Source organism: Saccopteryx bilineata, chromosome 3 (genome assembly GCF_036850765.1).
Source record: "Saccopteryx bilineata isolate mSacBil1 chromosome 3, mSacBil1_pri_phased_curated, whole genome shotgun sequence".
Taxonomy (NCBI): domain Eukaryota; kingdom Metazoa; phylum Chordata; class Mammalia; order Chiroptera; family Emballonuridae; genus Saccopteryx; species Saccopteryx bilineata.
The window spans coordinates 242,706,082-242,723,617 of record NC_089492.1 but is presented as its reverse complement, the minus strand read 5'-3'; the positions used below and the strand labels follow the sequence as shown (position 1 = coordinate 242,723,617).

General features: G+C 41.3%; 1 protein-coding gene across 9 annotated transcripts in view; it reads left to right on the top strand.

Annotated features, from left to right (window-relative positions):
- The window catches only part of FGGY (FGGY carbohydrate kinase domain containing), a 456,511-nt gene that overhangs the window by 175,180 nt on the left and 263,795 nt on the right, over positions 1–17,536 (top strand). For all 9 annotated transcript variants that reach the window (XM_066269069.1, XM_066269063.1, XM_066269065.1 and 6 more), the window contains one exon: positions 3,678–3,793. In XM_066269069.1, the coding sequence (XP_066125166.1) occupies positions 3,678–3,793 (116 nt within the window). The remainder of the gene's footprint in view (positions 1–3,677; positions 3,794–17,536) is intronic.

The following is a 17,536-nucleotide window of genomic DNA, read 5'->3' as shown; positions in this document are numbered from 1 at the left end:
AAAAGAATACAACATCTGGAAGTGAAAGGAGGTCCTGCCCACAGTTATATGGCAAAGAGTGTGGATATGTGGAGAACCATAGACTGAAGGCTGTAAACTCAACCTGCCTCAGCTGTTGAGAATGATGATGCAATATTTCTAAGTTCTAATACTATCTCAAAGGAGGGAACCAGGAGTGTAGCTGGGAGGGAGTAAAGAGACTGTTGCAGAGAAGGTGACATTAGAACTGGATCATAAGGATGATTTGGAGTTTTCCAAGTAGAGGAGGATGAATGAAAGGAGCAATAATCAGTTAAGACTGAAGGGGCAGTCAAAGTAGAGGCACAGAAATCTGCACCTGAATTGGGCATTCAGGGAGGGAGGAGTTGTCCTGTGTGGTTTGATCATTAGGAACAGTCCTTCCATACCACCTTTTCCTCCACAGCATTGCTCTTCCAGTGAGCTCTCAGAACTTCCAAGGAGCTGGAATTTCAGGCACTGTGCCCCAAGGAGTTAGCTTATGGTGTACTCTTCAGAACATGCTACACAGGTGGCTGCCTTCTCTATACCTCTAAAAAAAAAAATGATCCTGCTTAAATCAGACAAAGGATTAAGTTTCTACTGGCACTGTCAGTCCTTCAATATATCCACGCAGTTAGCTTAGCTCATTGTGTTCTGCCACCTATGTGACATCTGGAAAAAACACGTTAATGATAAATTATAAAAGTGTTTACTTATAATATTTAGGCCTCAAAAAATGCCACCTCTTCTGTGAAGCCCTCCTTGAACCCCCCCCCCCCCCACACACACACACACAAATCCTATCAGGTACTCCTGCTAAAGGTTCTCATTTCTCTCTCTGCTTCCTTCAGAACATTTTGGCTATTCATTAGTACATAATTTCAGGTATGATTTTTTGATAAATTTCTGTCTTCTTATTTAAACTGTCAGCTTATCCGACAGCAGAGGACTAGGTCTTTTTTTTTTTTTTTTTTTTTAATTTTATAATAATTTTTTATTAATGGTAATGGGATGACATTAATAAATCAGGGTACATATATTCAAAGAAAACATGTCTAGGTTATTTTGTCATTAAATTATGTTGCAAACCCCTCGCCCAAAGTCAGATTGTCCTCTGCCACCCTCTATCTAGTTCTCTGTGCCCCTCCCCCTCCCCCTAACTCTCTCCCTCCCTCCCTCCCATGTCCTCCCTCCCCCCACCCTTGGTAACCACCACACTCTTGTCCATGTCTCTTAGTCTCATTTTTATGTTCCACCAATGTATGAAATCATGTAGTTCTTGTTTTTTTCTGATTTACTTATTTCACTCCTTATAATGTTATCAAGATCCCACCATTTTGCTGTAAATGATCTGATGTCATCATTTCTTATGGCTGAGTAGTATTCCATAGTGTATATGTGCCACATCTTCTTTATCCAGTCTTCTATTGAAGGGCTTTTTGGTTGTTTCCATGTCTTGGCCACTGTGAACAGTGCTGCAATGAACATGGGGCTACATGTGTCTTCACGTATCAATGTTTCTGAGGTTTTGGGGTATATACCCAGTAGAGGGATTGCTGGGTCATAAGGTAGTTCTATTTGCAGTTTTTTGAGGAACCACCATACTTTCCTCCATAATGGTTGTACTACTTTACAGTCCCACCAACAGTGAATGAGGGTGAGGACTAGGTCTTTTGCATACCACTGGTTCCCCAGGGTTCGGCATAGTAACTGAACCAGGGCATAGCACCAGGGTTGTAGTAACTGAAAACTAAGTGTTAGTGAGCGAGTGAGTGAATTGATCTGAGTGGCTGAATGAGATGTACTTAGTTGGCTGTATGCGTTAGGTTGCTCTTTGAAACTGCATGAACAACCTAGGTTTGCCATTTCCCTTGGCAAGGTGGACAAATCATTTTTTAGTGCTTCTATTCAATCCGTATTCTTTGTGGCTTGATGTATGTCTGAATGTGAACAAGGTACTGGTGATATAGAGATGATTAGGGCTGATTTTGCTCTGGAGGAGTTGCTGGTTTAGTGGAAGAGCTGGAGAAGGGAATGGGAAATGGCTGTTACTATGGTAAGGGTTAATTAAGATAAGGATATGTCCTGATTAGAACTTGGAAAAGAGGCTTTGGCCTCAGCTTGCCTTCCACTGAGGCTTCAGGAGAAGAAATAATGTGAGTTGAGTCATGAATGGTAACTAGGAGTTAGAGGCATAACAGGGAAGGACATCATGGGCAGAATGTAGCAAGCAAGGGTGGGAATTGCAGGAGGAAACTGGAGGTCATCATGGTCATATCACAAAGGGTCTTTTAAGCTCTGTGAAGGATTGGACTTTTTCCTGAAGGTAGTAAGGGACAGTCATCGGGTTTTAATCAGGGGTTGATAGCATCAGATTTTATTTTAAGATGTTTGAACACAGGCCTGACCTGTGGTGGCACAGTGGATAAAGCGTCGACCTAGACTGCTGAGGTCGCCGGTTCGAAACCCTGGGCTTGCCTGGTCAAGGCACATATGGGAGTTGATGCTTTCTGCTCCTCCCCCACTTCTCTCTCTCTCTCTCTCTGTCTGTCTCTCTCCTCTAAAATGAATGAATGAATGAATGAATGAATGAATGAATGAATGAATAAATAAATAAATAAATAAAAGATGTTTGAACACAATGTGGAGAACAGATTGGGAGTCAGTAGGAATATAGGAGGGATAAATAAAAAGACAGTTATTTACACAGCATGCTAGGGCTGTGACAGAGGAGAGCTACATGCTCTGGGAGCTCGGAGGAGAGCCCACCGGATCAGTCATCAGTTTTAAATCCTTTAGCCTGGGGACTCAGCCCAGGCTAAAGGAAGTGTTTGAGTTACCAGGGCGAAGAAACTGGGAAGACTTTTCTAAATAGGAGTAGGGCAAAGGCAGAGAGATATGCAAGAACATGACTTGTTCCCCAGAGAACTGTGAATGATATTTTACTGCTGGAGTGGAGTGGAGAACACCAAAGGTGAATGGATGGGAAATGAAGCTGGAGGAGAAAACACCAGCCTTCCTCCTATTAAATATTCCTTTAGACTGGAGTGACCATATATTTACCAGGCACTTTTCAAAAACACTTTTATTGTAGAGAAATTTGAACATGTACAAAAACAGGGTAGTATAGCAAATAGCATTTATCTGTCAAGCCCACAACCACCAACTCATGGCCAGTACTGCCCTAGCCATAATGCCATTCATTTCCCCCTCTCTTATGATTTTAAGCAGGTCTCAATTATTATATCATTTTTACATAAATAGTACAGTCTGTACCTCTAAATGCTAAGAAGCCTTTTTTGAAATAGAACCACAATTACCAATATCATACTTGAAATTTAATAACGATGCTTAATATCATCAAATATCTAGTCAGTGTTGTAATTTCTAATTATCTCACAAAATGTCATGTAAATATAAATAAAAATAAGCATACAAGTATTTATATACGCTGTTCAATCAAGATCTAAAAGAGCTGAGACTCTTTTGAAAGTGAAAGAAGGTACTCAATCATAACAGGTGTCAATGGGACTTTTGATCTAAGCAGGGATGTATAATTACCTCATTTCATTTATTCTACTTCTTTAATACCACTGCAGCTATCTGGGCAGGTATTTGATAAAGCATAAAAAAAGCCTGGCTCATATTATTGGTCTACCTCTCTCCCATTTTCTTAGGTCTCTCTGCTCTCTGGTGTGCAAATGGACATACTTGGCAGAGAAAGGCTGGGATGACAGTTTCTGGAAGATGATTGGTTTGGAAGACTTGGTTGAAGATAACTACAGCAAAATAGGTAAAGTAAATAAATTAAAATAAACAATCTGGAGAGTGGTTATGTCTATGTATGTATGGAGATATTGGTGGGTTGTTTTTTTTTTCATTTTTATGATGTAAACTATAGGAAAACAGCTCTGTTTTAACAAGAGAAATGAGTAAGTTAAGATGGGTAAGCCATGACTAGTAGGTCCTATGGTGAGGCTTAGAGGGACTGAGGAGAGATAAGGCTATAAACTCTGCATTGAAATATAGAGTATTAGACATCGGGCTAGACTAATGAAGATATTTTCATAGAGCAGTTGCGAATAGCATAATTGGTAGGGGTGGTGAGGGTTGTATGAATCGCTTCTAATCATTACAAGTAAAATGCCTGTGAGTTAGGTTCAAGAATCAGGCAAGGTCATGAACAGAGAAAGAAATAATTGAAGAGATCAAATGAGAGGAACAAGGAACAAGACAGAAACTGGAACATGAGCCAGTGGCTTCTGACTAAGGCTATAGGGTTTCAGAGTTCCAGTGTCTTCTGGCCCTGACAGGATAGCAAAGGTGTGGGTGACTAGTAGGCTGAAAACAGTTCCAGTACTAGATCCATATAACAATAGCTGACATTTTAAAGTTTAAGGTTTGCAAGGTCATTTCACAGAAAGATGCTTATTTCCTGTAGTTACTACTTAAAATGCCAGTAAGGTATCATCAGGTAAGCAATTATGCCCAATTAAGTAGAAATACTTCTGTGTGGTTTAGTGTTTCAGCTAGGATGTTGTAAAAATAAAGTTTAAAACTACAGTGGATTAAACGAGATAGAAAGTTACTCCCTTTTCATGTGATAGAAGAGCAGTAAGTGACTGTCAGGGCAACTCTGCTGTTTTCACAATGCTGCCTCCAGCTGTGGGTCTAAGATTTCTCATCAGTTCTCAACCTGTGAGGGGGAAAAATGAAAAGGACCGGCAGAATCTTTCCACATTCTTTTGGAGGCAGCATAAAGTGGAAATGCTGATGTCATTGCTGATGACATCCCAATGGTCAGCCCTTGTTCATAAGGCCCCACCAGGCTGCAGGGATGGCTAGGAAATGTAGTTATTGGCAGGGTAGCATGCGTCCATTGCATGTGACCATCTAACACTTGAGAGTTTTCTTTCTTTGTTTTTATTTATTTAATTCGTTTTATTTATTTATTTTTTTAGTGAGAGGAGGCCAAGACAGACTCCTGCATGTGCCCCCACTAGGATTCACCCAGCAAGCCCTCTAGGGAGCAATGCTCTGCCCATCTGGGCCCTTGCTCCATTGCAACTGGAACCATTTTTTAGTGCCTGAGATATAGGCCATGGAGCCATCCTCCGTGCCCGGCGCCAACTCACTCTAATTGAGCCATGGCTGCAGAGGGGAGAGGAGAAAAGAGAAAGGGCGGGAGGACGGAAGAGTGGAGAAGCAGATGATGCTTCTCCTGTGTGCCCTGACCGGGAAACTGAACCTGGGACATCCACATGCTGGGCTGATGCTTTACCACTGAGCTAATAGGCTAGGGCAAGAGTTTTCTTTAAATATTGATTATCAGCTAGTAGTATCCGCTACAACTTTGAGCCACTCTTGATAACCGAATCACACAGTAGGTTATTTTAGTTCAGCTTTTCTGTGTTGGAGTCCTCATGACAAATCTGTGAAAGTTCAAGAATATAAGGATAGAGACATGGGAGAGCTGTGTAGCATCTATACTGCTATGTTTTAAATGACATAGCTTGGTTTCTCTGGTCTGTTTAACTACTAATAGCTGAATCTGAGTAAAGAATAAGTCCAGGGTAGTCTGCAGAGAGAACCCGTTTTGAATTTCTGTGGTTCCGTGGAAAAAGGCTCTGGATCTGAGCTGGTTGGGAAGTGGGAGGGGCTCGGGACCAGAGGAGAGAGGCAGGCGCAAAGCAGCTATCATTAGTCACCATCTGCTTTCCAAGTCCTTTAGCAGGTGATGTATTTTATGCATTATCTTTTCTAGCCTTCACAAACCTGTCTGTATGGCTGTTCGTATTCCTTGTTCACTGTGAAGTTGTAGACTCAGTAAGCAGACTGCCCTCTTGGAAGATATGAGACTGATGCAGCCATACGGTTGGCCTCCAGTGGGATTGGGCAGCAGTTCAATATTTAGCATCCGGAGCCAACCTGAGCTAGATTGAAGCAAGTATAAATACAGTTACATTGTGTATTAGAGCTTGAACATATGAATTTTAGGGAAGACAGTTCAACCCAGTGAACTGGTCAGTCAAGCTAATGCATGGCCAGTAAGTTCTCAGTCCCCAATATGGTGTATTGGAAGCTTCCTATGAGCTTCCTGCCTTGATGAAGAACCATCAGGACTGTGTCAGGGGAGAATTGTCCTGTAATTAGTGGGTGCAGACAAATTGGGTCTAAAACAGTGAGCTAGGAGCTAGGGTATTTGTAGTTCTAGCACTAACTGTGTGAACTATGACAAGTATCATAATGTTTCTGTATCTTGTTTCAGTAGTCATGCCTTTGAAAGACATAATTAATGGTAGCAATGAAAACTAGTCATTTACACTTCGCAGACCTAGAACTATTGAATTACAACAACGTTTAAAAAATTTTAAAACCGTGTAATAGTTATTTTTATTTATCCTGTCCAACAGTTGAAAACTATGATTTAGAAAGTGGAAATGTGCCTAACGAATGCTCACAGCTTACAAGTGGTAGGAACAGAATTCAAGCCTATGTTTGGGTGATTCCAAACCCTGTTCTAACCATTTTGCTGTACTGACTTCCAAATAACATTGTGTGTGTATAACAGGCAGCAAATAAGCAGTGATCCTCCTTCTCCTTCTGTATTCCAAGCACATTTGTGCTTCCATATACCTCATTGCAGGTAATTCTTACAGTGACAAAAATACCCACCATTACCTTCTTCACAGATGAAAATCAGAGAGATAATCTAGTAATGTTCTCTGACCACATGCAGAGCTAATAAATGATGTCAGATTGAAACCCTCCCCATGGGAGGGTTTTCTTGTTCAGATGTTTTTTTAAATTATATGCCCTGCCCTCGATTTGGTAGCTTTTCCCTCGGTTCTCCCATGCTATGCTGAACCTAACCTGTTGCAGTACACATTGATGACCAGTGTACATTTCTTGATTTCACACTAAACTGTGAGCTTCTTGACATCAGGATTTTCATTTATTTATTTATTTTTAATATTTTATTTTTATTCATTTTAGAGAAGGGGGAGAGAGGGAGAGAGAGAGAAGGAGGGAGGAGTGGGAAGCATCATCTCCCATATGTGCCTTGACCAGGCAAGCCAGGGGTTTTGAACCAGTGATCTCAGTGTTCCAGGTCAGCACTTTATCCACTGCACTCCCGTAGGTCAGGCATGGATTTTCATTTATTTACCTTTGTATTCCTGATCCTGGCATAAGGCCTAGCACATTTTAGTAGCTAAACTATTATTTGATTAGTGAGTGGATAAATATATGACTTAGATGGCTAGTACTAGAATGTTGGCACTTCTTGTTTTTCTTTTTTTTTTGACAGAGTCAGAGAGAGGGACAGATAGGCACAGACAGACAGGAAGGGAGAGAGATGAGAAGCATCTAGTCGTCATTGCAGCTCCTTAGTTGTTCAGTGATTGCTTTCTCATATGTGCCTCCACCAGGAGGCTACAGCAGAGCAAGTGACCCCTTGCTCAAGCCAGTGACCTTTGGTCTCAAGCCAGTGACCATGGGGTCATGTCTATGATCCCACGCTCAAGCCAGCGACCCCTTACTCAAGTTGGTGAGCCCATGCTGAAACTGGATGAGTCTGCACTCAAGCCAGTGACCTTGGTGTTTCGAACCTGGGTCCTCTACGTCACAGTCCGATGCTCTATGCACTGCACCACCGCCTGGTCAGGCAGCACTTTTTACTTTTAAAGCTGTAATGATGTTTACTGTTTTTTAGCAGTATCTTTATGAATGGGTCCAGCTTCAACTCTGATGTTCTGATTATAGCAGGTCCTCAAATGACATTTTGCTATAACAATGATGAGAAAAATCATCAGCTCCCTCCGGTGCCACTGCCTGTGTGGAGTTTGTGTGTTTTCCCCATGTCTATGTGGTATTCTGGTTTCCTCCCACTTCCTAAAGATGCGCATGTGATGTGTATTGGCTTGTCTGAGTTGTCCAGTCTGAGTGAGTGAGGGTGTGTGTGAGTGTGCCCTGTGGTGGAGTCACATCCTGCCCAGCTCTGGTTCTCACCATGCACCCCGAGCCTCTGGGTTGGCTCTGGCCACCTGTCACCCTGAGCTGGAATAATCGTTAGAAAATAATCATCTTACTTGTTTTTATTAATCTTTCTTAAATGTATATTCATTGTTTAATATTAGAAGTATCTTAGGTCTTCATTTAGAAGTTTGGTGTTTTGTGACCAGAAATATGCCATAGGAATTTAACTCTTGGTTATATTAATTACCCTGTAGTAAAACTGGTTTCGTTATACATCATTTTGTATCAAGTCTCAGTTTCTAAGACCCTGTCGATATTGTTAGAATTTAACTGTATTTTATCTTTTTTATGCTTTCCCTCCCCTTACACAAGATTTGTATTTATTTTAATTTTAATTTTTGTATTATTAAAAAAAATGTATTGAGGTATAATTGACACGGGTATATTTTTATATTTTTATTAAGGTGTAATGAGGTATGATTTTTGTAGAGAATCACCCATTTAACCTTGAACCCTCTATGACTTGGATTGAGGAACTTTAGTTACTGTAAAAGCCCCGAGTGAATGTCTCTTGGATGCAAACACCAAGAAACTGTGAGTGAGTGACCTTTGTGCAGACACAAAGGAATGCATGTGAACGGGCTTTAGAAAACTAGCCTAGAGGTTCTGGATTGCCCCTTCCTTTGTGCTTGTTAATTAGTATAAGAAAAGGAATGTACTGACCAATTTAGCCCTTTTTCCATGTCAGCAAAATGACCATTAATCATTCTTCCCCTCCTCACCTGATCTCCCTCCCTTGTAATCCTGTTACCTCCGTTCTGTTTCTGATAATAAAAGTTAAGGGAGGAGATTCTTTGCCTCCCTTGGCAGGTCTCCCCCTTTTCTTCTTTTTTTTTTTTTTTTTTTTTTTTTTGCATTTTCTTTTCTGAAGCTGGAAACAGGGAGAGACAGTCAGACAGACTCCCGCATGCGCCCGACCGGGGTCCACCCGGCACGCCCACCATGGGGCGACGCTCTGCCCACCAGGGGGCGATGCTCTGCCCATCCTGGGCGTCGCCATGTTGCGACCCTCCTGGGCGTCGCCATATTGCGACCAGAGCCACTCTAGCGCCTGGGGCAGAGGCCACAGAGCCATCCCCAGCACCCGGGCCATCTTTGCTCCAATGGAGCCTTGGCTGCGGGAGGGGAAGAGAGAGACAGAGAGGAAGGCGCGGCGGAGGGGTGGAGAAGCAAATGGGCGCTTCTCCTATGTGCCCTGGCCGGGAATCGAACCCGGGTCCTCCGCACGCTAGGCCGACGCTCTACCGCTGAGCCAACCGGCCAGGGCCTCCCCTTTTCTTCTTGACATAAGTTTGTGTCTTGAGTAGGTATTTTCCACGCGACACTGATAGTTCCAAGTGGGCTGGAGTACTATATGATCTGTACAGTTTCAGGTGGACAAAGTAATGATTCAACATTTGTATACATTGCAAAATGATCAGTACAATAAGTCTAGTCATCATCAGTCACCATAAAAAGTTACAATATCCCCATGACCTATTCATTTCACACCAGAAATCTTTGTCTCCTCGCTCCCTTCAACAGCCACTACTCTGTTCTCAGTATCTATAAGTTTCTTTTTTATTTTTAGATTCCTGATATAAGTGAGATTATATGGCATTTGTCTTCCTCTGTGTGGAAACATAATACCCTCCAGTTTCAATTATGCTGTTGTCAGTGGCAAGATTTTATTATTTTTTATGGTTGAGTAGTATTTCATGTGTATATGCTACATCTCTTTCCATTTATCCATCGATGGACACTGAAGGGGTTTCCATATCTTGGCTATTGTAAATAATGCTGCAGTGAACATAAGGGTAAATATCTGTTTGAATTAGTATTTTTGTTTTCTTTGGATAAATAATGAGAAGTAGAAGTGCTGGATCTTATGGTAATTCTATTTTTAATTTTTTTTTCTATTAAGTGAGAGGCAGGGAGGCAGAGATAGACTCCCACATGTGCCCAGACCAGGCTCCATCCTGCAAGCCTCCTATCGTGCGATGCTCTGCCCATCTGGGCCACTGCTCTGTTGCTTGGCAACTGAGCTATTTTTAGCTCCTGAGGCAAGGCCTGGAATCATCCTCAATGCCCGGGACCAACTTTGCTCAAACCATTTGAGCCATGGCTGTGGGAAGGGGGAGAGAAAGAGAGGGAGGGGGAGGGGCGCATGTGAGCGCTTCTCCTATGTGTCTTGACCAGGAATCGAACCTGGGACTTCCACACACCAAGCTGATGCTTACACTGAGCCAACTGACCAGGGCCTATTTTTAATTTTTTGAGGAATGTCCATACTGTTTTCCATAGTGGCTACACCAATTTATATTCCTACCAATAGTACATGAGGGTTCTCTTTCTCCACATCCTCACCAACACTTATTTGTCTTTTTGATAATAGCCATTCTAACAAATATGAGGTAATATCTTATTGTGGTTTTAATTTGCATTTCCCTGATGATTAGTGATGTTGAGCATCTTTTTATGTGACTGTTGGCTATCTGTATGTTTTCTTTAGAAAAGTGTTCAGATTTTTTTTACCACATTTAATCAGTTTTTGTTTTGTTTTGTTTTTTTGCTATTGAGTTGTGTGAGTTCTTTATATATTTTGGGTATTATCTCCTTATTGGATATACTATGCTATGCAAGTACTGTCTTCTCTCCATTGGTTGCCATTTAATTTTGTTGATGGTTTCCTTTGCTCTGCAGAAGCTTTTTAGTTTGATTAGCAGATTAGCTGTGCTAATAGAGAAATACCTACAGGAAATATTCATTAAAAGTCCATAACGTTAATCTAGCAGAAAATTTCCAGAGTAACTTTATTAGATTTTGCCTGTTAAATTAATGGATTTTTAATGGATGTCCTAAGGAGACATATCATTAACCAGAATGTTGCCATACATTAATTAAAACTTACTCATTCATCAAAATTAATTGTGTGATGTTTCCTCTGACTTTCATTTCTGGCGACTGTAACTTGGGAGTTTCAGTCTCAACCAAAACTGGAAGATACTGAGGAAGATGTTAGCTTTACTAAGTTGTGACTTTCAGACCCTCCTTTGGAAGCTACCTCCAGACATTCTTGAGCAATTCTTGGAACTACGAAAAGTGAAACTCAGAAGCCTCCCTATGAAGTGTTAAACATTTCTAGTGGACTCATTGCCCGTCAAGATGTGGGCAATATAGTGCAAAACCTTTTAGCAGCTTTGAGCAGAGTGTCATGGATTTGAGCATTAATACAATTACCATAATTTGCTCTGTGTGGAGCTTTTATCTAAGTCTTTACCAGCCTTCCTGGACTCGTGCAGGAAATAAATGCTTTCCCCCCAAATGGAACAACTCAGCAACTGATGGTGTTGTGGAGGGATATTTTTGAAATAAATTACTTACGAAGTGTAAGTTAAGGATAAAATGCAATATTTGTATGGTACATTTCAAAAACAGGGGAAGAACTTTTAATTGTTTTAAGTAACAACATGCAAGTTTTTAAAACTAAAATGTACTACTACCTGCTGCCTTCCTTCAAGGAGGTACTTGGATGGTGTGGTTTGGGGACATTATAAAAGTTAAGGAAAAAAACATATATTTTGAATCAAAATAATAAGTAGAATTTTTTTTTATAATTAAAACTATCCAAGTTGATTTAATATTCCAAATTAATGAAGAAAACATAATAAGCTCAGTGTTTTGTACAGAATTATATATCCATAGTCAAATAAAATGATATGTGTCAATGAATTTTGACCTTCAGTTCCACGTGACTTATTCCCAGGTTACCTATCTAATCCTAAACATCTATCAAAAGCAAACAGGAAGGAAGAGATCAGCGGGGAGAAAGGACCCATAGGAAGATAAGCAACATCCCACCTGTTCTCATCGATCAGCCAGGCTCGCCTTCAGCATGCCCCAGTTGCCCTCTTATTTCCTGGGAAAAGTGCTTCGCGCTTTATTGGGCTGGGCCTCTTTATGAACACCCATATGTACAACATGGCTGAATTACAAAGAGTGATTATTTGCATTAAGGAAGAGCATTGTTATATAAAAGTGTTCAGGGCCCTGGCCGGTTGGCTCACTGGTAGAGCGTCGGCCTGGCATGCAGAAGTCCCGGGTTCAATTCCCGGCCAGGGCACACAGGAGAAGCGCCCATCTGCTTCTCCACCTCTCCCCTTCTCCTTCCTCTCTGTCTCTCTCTTCCCCTCCCGCAGGCGAGGCTCCATTGGAGCAAAGATGGCCCGGGCGCTGGGGATGGCTCCTTGGCCCCTGCCCCAGGCGCTAGAGTGGCTCTGGTCATGACAGAGCGACCCCCCGGAGGGGCAGAGCATCGCCCCCTGGTGGGCAGAGCGTCGCCCCTGATGGGCATGCCAGGTGGATCCCGGTCGGGCGCATGCGGGAGTCTGTCTGACTGTCTCTCCCCATTTCCAGCTTCAGAAAAATACAAAAAAAATAAAATAAATAAAAAATAAAAGGGTTCAGTGTGTCAGCTTATAGATCATGCATTATTTGGGGTCAAGGGAAGCCAGGCAAAGAAGAAAGTGAACACCCAAATAGAAAGAGTTAGTCATTGTTAAGTGAGAGGCAGAAATGAAGATAAAGCATATGGGAAGGGCAGGGAGGCTACATTTTTTTTAAACAGGTTTTCTCTCCCTCTGTGAGGCTGTAGTTTAAGCATCAGACACTGTGGGCATGGTCATCTGGCACATAGTAGATACTGAGAAAATATGTTGAATGAGTGAATATAGGTTTGAATGAAGGATTTGATAAGGTCCTTTTTAGCCTTCATTTTATGTAATAGTTATTAGACTCTCCATAAATTCTTTTGAATTAAATGATACTTCTAGGTAACAGACAATGATTTCATTTTGTAAATTCAGTGTTTGCTGCCCTTTTTTAAATCACACATTGGGCACTGAGGAAGGGACTCCTGTGGAAGACAGACCCCAACCCTAATGATTGCTTTTCCAGCCTCTTTCCTGTGGCTGATCTCAGAGACTTTCCCGTGATAGGACAGATTACAGACTCCTTTCACAGAATATTTAAAACCAACAAATGGACCAAACAAACAAAAACACCTTATTTTAGGAAGATTGAGAATTACACTTTTCCGTAGAGTAAAATAAACCCTGTAGTTAACTGAAGCTGCATTTTAGATATTTTTGTCCTGTCGGCTTAAAACTATAGGTAAAGTGTGTGTTTGTTGAGGACATTGATGCACCCACTGCTATTCCACATTCACGTCTAACCAGCTGAGAATAAGTCACAGAGTCACCTAAAGCAAAGTGCAGTATTGGCTTTGGTTAGACTAAATCAAAGGGCATGTGGAAGCCTACTTCTCTTCTGGACCTGCATGACACTGAATACCCTTGTTGACATGCCAAGGAGCTGGGACAAAGAGACAAGACCCTGGCTGGGCTTGCTCCAGCACTTTGTCTGCTCAATTGAGGAGCTCAAAGAGCCTGCTGGCCTGAGTATAGGTAGTTTAAGAATAGAGACACATGTCAAACCTGTGCTGATTCCATTTCAAGGCTGTGGCTCTCCTTCCTGGTTAACATGGCCCCATGGATGTTAGATTTTTTCCAAGTCTTTTGGACCAGGTAAGCAATTCCTCTTGCATGGAACAAGTAAAAGTATAGAAGCCAGGGGATAGCCATGTTCACGTTAGTGCTACTTGATTCTGGAAGAGAGACGATTTTATATATATAGTTTTAAGCCGACAGGCACTTCTCCTGTGTGCCCTGGCCGGGAATCGAACCCGGGACTCCTGCACGCCAGGCCGACGCTCTACCGCTAAGCCAACCAGCCAGGGCCTACTGTCTTACTTTAACCTTTAAAATAAAACTTGATGGAGAATGACCTAGAAGTTTTCATGTAAGTTAGTGATTCATCCAGTCACGCATCCATTCAGCCAGTCAGCCACACTACTCGGTGTGTCTTATGTGCCAGGTGTGGGCTAAGTTCTAAAGATACAAAAATGAATTCACCACAAGCAGTCCCCTTGGGAATCTCATGTCTGTGCAACAGAGGGTGGGAATAAATGAATAAATCAATAATCTCAGTGTTTTTCAGTAAGTCTAGAGATGTCTGAAATACTATGAGGAATAACAGCAGGAATTCACTGACAACTAGGGGCGATATCAAGGAAGTCTTCTCATGAGGTGGCATTTGAGATGTGCAGAAGTTCATGAGTAGTCATTTACCAAAGAGGGAGATGACCCCGAGGCAGAAGAAGTAGCACAGGCGAAGGCACGAGGCACAGAAGTGTGCGGGCTGTCTGTGAATAGCTGGGTGTGCATGGACCAGAGTGGGCTTGGAGTGGGATAGGAAAGGGACCGGGTTTAATTTCTAATGGGATTTCGATCTTCCTTGAAGATGGAGCCACTGGAAAGAGACTCAGCATCAGAAGATTGGTTCCATTGCTCTCAAGAGATAGTTCTGCTATAGAAATGTTCCCCTGAAATCTATGTATTCTTATTGATCAATATCACCCTGTTAAAGTTAATTTTCTAAATAAAAAAATAAAAAAGACAGTTCCAATTACTACTACTGCCAATATTATAAATAAAATTGAGGGAAGTTTTAGGAGTCTTGTAGCTCCTGTGAAGGGGTGTGTGTGTGTGTGTGTGTGTGTGTGTGTGTGTGTGTGTCCATGTCGGTGTCCGTGTCCCAAGCCCTTTCTTTCCTTTAAGCACATACAGTATCCATTACTTATCCTTCCTTCCATAAGGTTTGTTGTGAAACTGAAATGAGATATCAGATATCATAAGACAGTGTGGTTTATGAAGGCTGTAGACATGCTAGCTGTTATCATTTTGAAGTATATCTTGGCACCTAGAGGACAGCAGTCTTCACTCCCTCAACACTCTGTACCATGCCTGTTGGGCCTGAAAGACGTAACTGTGCCCCCCCCCATCACCCTTAGATTCCCAGAAGTACTGTTTCAGCTGCTGGCCCTTCCAGGAATAGCCCTACAGAGCCAGAAGGGCAAGGGAGCAGTGATGACCACATCGTGTTGTAAGGCAATGGCTTTCAGAGGTTTTGCTGGATATAAGGTTTCATGTAACTTCTCCTCCTGTCAGTATGGCATCTGGAAGATATTTGGAAGCCCCCAAAGGGTGAGGTCAGTCTCTTCCTCCTGCTGCACAGTCAGTTAATACCAGAGCTGAAATGGATCATGGAGATTTTGCTCTAATGCTCTCATTGTATAGACGAAGAGCTAAGACTCAGGGAGGTAGGGTGAATTTTCTTGGTTCTACAGCATTTCAGTGACAGCTGAGACCAGAAACCAGGTCTTCTACCCCCCAGTCCTGTGTTCTGTCCCCCAGTCCTATGGCTGTTTCAGTACTCTATGCCACCTTTACTGTTTGACATTTTTAATAGACTGGTCATTTAGCCAATTTAGAAGTAGTTGTTTGAAAGGGATTAAGAGCACCAGAACTCTGTCACTAAGGGAAAGACTTACATAGGTGAATCCACCTAATCCATTGTCCAGTCTTCAACCTTGAAAATGCAGGAACTGGACTTTGCCCAAGCAGCCGGGAATAGTTGGATCTTGGAACATCACAGTCAAGCTCAAGCTACTGATTTAGATAAACTAAAATAATTAAGTAATATATTAGCCATTTCTTATTTTAATGGTTAGAATTTGGTCACCAGAGTCAGATAAGCATGAGCTCAGTCTGGCTCTGTCATCTGCAAGCCACGCAATACCTATCATATGTTATATTGGGTGTGGCACTTGATTTTTTTGAGCCTTAATTGATATATTATGGGTAAGAATAGGCATATTATGAGGATCAGAGGAAAAAATGCAAGTGAAGCTCCTAGCATATACTAAGTTTTCAGAAAATGTTATGTCTTATTACCGTAATAACTGTTCATTCTCTTGAACTCCAGTTGTTCTCTGGCTGATAGGTCATGTCTGCCAAAACCAGTACCCTTTGACAAATTCCATGATTGCCAACTTCTTCTGAGTTTGAGGAATGCCTTTTTCTGAGCTCCACCCTTGGGTTCACATAGCTTTTTTCCAAGCAGGATATAATCAAAGTTATCAGATTTCTGCTTCTAAATCATAATCATTCTAGAGTTACCTCCTTGAGAGGTTACCTTGATCAGAATTTTAGGTTTTCCTAAATTTTTCAATTCCATAACACAGTCTTTAGCTTTTCCCCTCTACACATGAGAGCACATATGCACAGGTGAATAAAAAGTACAGGATGCATTGGTAACAATTAACTAGGAAACTCGGTCACTAATGTTCCTACAATGTTTCATGACTTTGGAAGAGTATTTCTTTTCATGCACTATCACATTTATTTTTCCCATCAAATTTGAAAGATAGGTTTTGTTCCAGGTTTACATTTGGGGAAACCAGAAGTCACAAGTTGTTTTTTTTTAATAAATGTTTAAAATCATTTATTTTTCAATAAAGGTTTCTTATTTTTAATTATAGTTGACATACAGTATTATATTGGTTTCTAGTGTATACCCTGGTGATTAGACATATAACTTTCTAAGTGATCATCACAATAAATTTTGTATCCATCTGACACCATACATTATTATTAGTTATTAGAATATCATTAATTAAAATGTTATTGACTATATTTCTTATGTTGTGCTTTACATATATCTTTATGATAATTCTGTAACAACCAATTTGTACTTTTTAATTCTTTTACATTTTTCACTCATACCTCCCTCCCATCTGACAACCGTCAAACTGTTCTATCTATGTCTATTTGTTTTGCTTGTTTATTTTGTTTTTTAGAGTCAATTGTTGCTAGATATGTGTTTATTGGCATTTTATTGTTCATATTTGTTTATTTATTTATTTATTTTTAAGTGAAAGGAGGGAGATAGACTCCCACATGCACCCTGACTGGGATCCACCCAGCAACCCTTGTCTGGAGCTGATGCTCAAGTCAGTTGAGCTCTCCTCAGTGCCTGAGGTCAATGCTTGAACCAGTAGAGCCACTGGATACAAGAGGTGAAGAGAGAGAGAAGGGGGTCGCTTCTCATGTGTGCCCTGACCAGGGATTGAACCTGGGACATCCACACCACTGAGTCAACTGGCCAGGGCCAATTATTGTTCATATTTAAAATTTTGTTTCCTTTTTCTTTTTTTTTTCTTAATGTTGATTCATTTACACCAGATTTACTGATTTTAGTGAGAGAGGAGAAGGGGAACAGAGAGAGAGAGAGAGAAAGAGTCAGGAACAATGCTGTTTCTGTGTGTGCCCTGACCGGGAATCGAAACGGCAACTTTGATGCATGTCTGACACTCTTCACAGAGTTAACTGGCCAGGGCTGGTGTTTCCTTTTTCTTAAAGAAGAAAGACCCTTTAACATTTCGTGTAATACTGGTTTGGTGGTGATGAACTTCTTTAGCTTTTTGTTTGTTTGTTTGTTTGTCTAGGAGGCTCTTTATATGTCTTTCAATTCTAAATGGCAGCTTTACTGGGCAGAATAATCTTTGTTGTAGGTCCTTGCTTTTCATCACTTTGAATATTTCTTGCCACTCCTGGCTTGA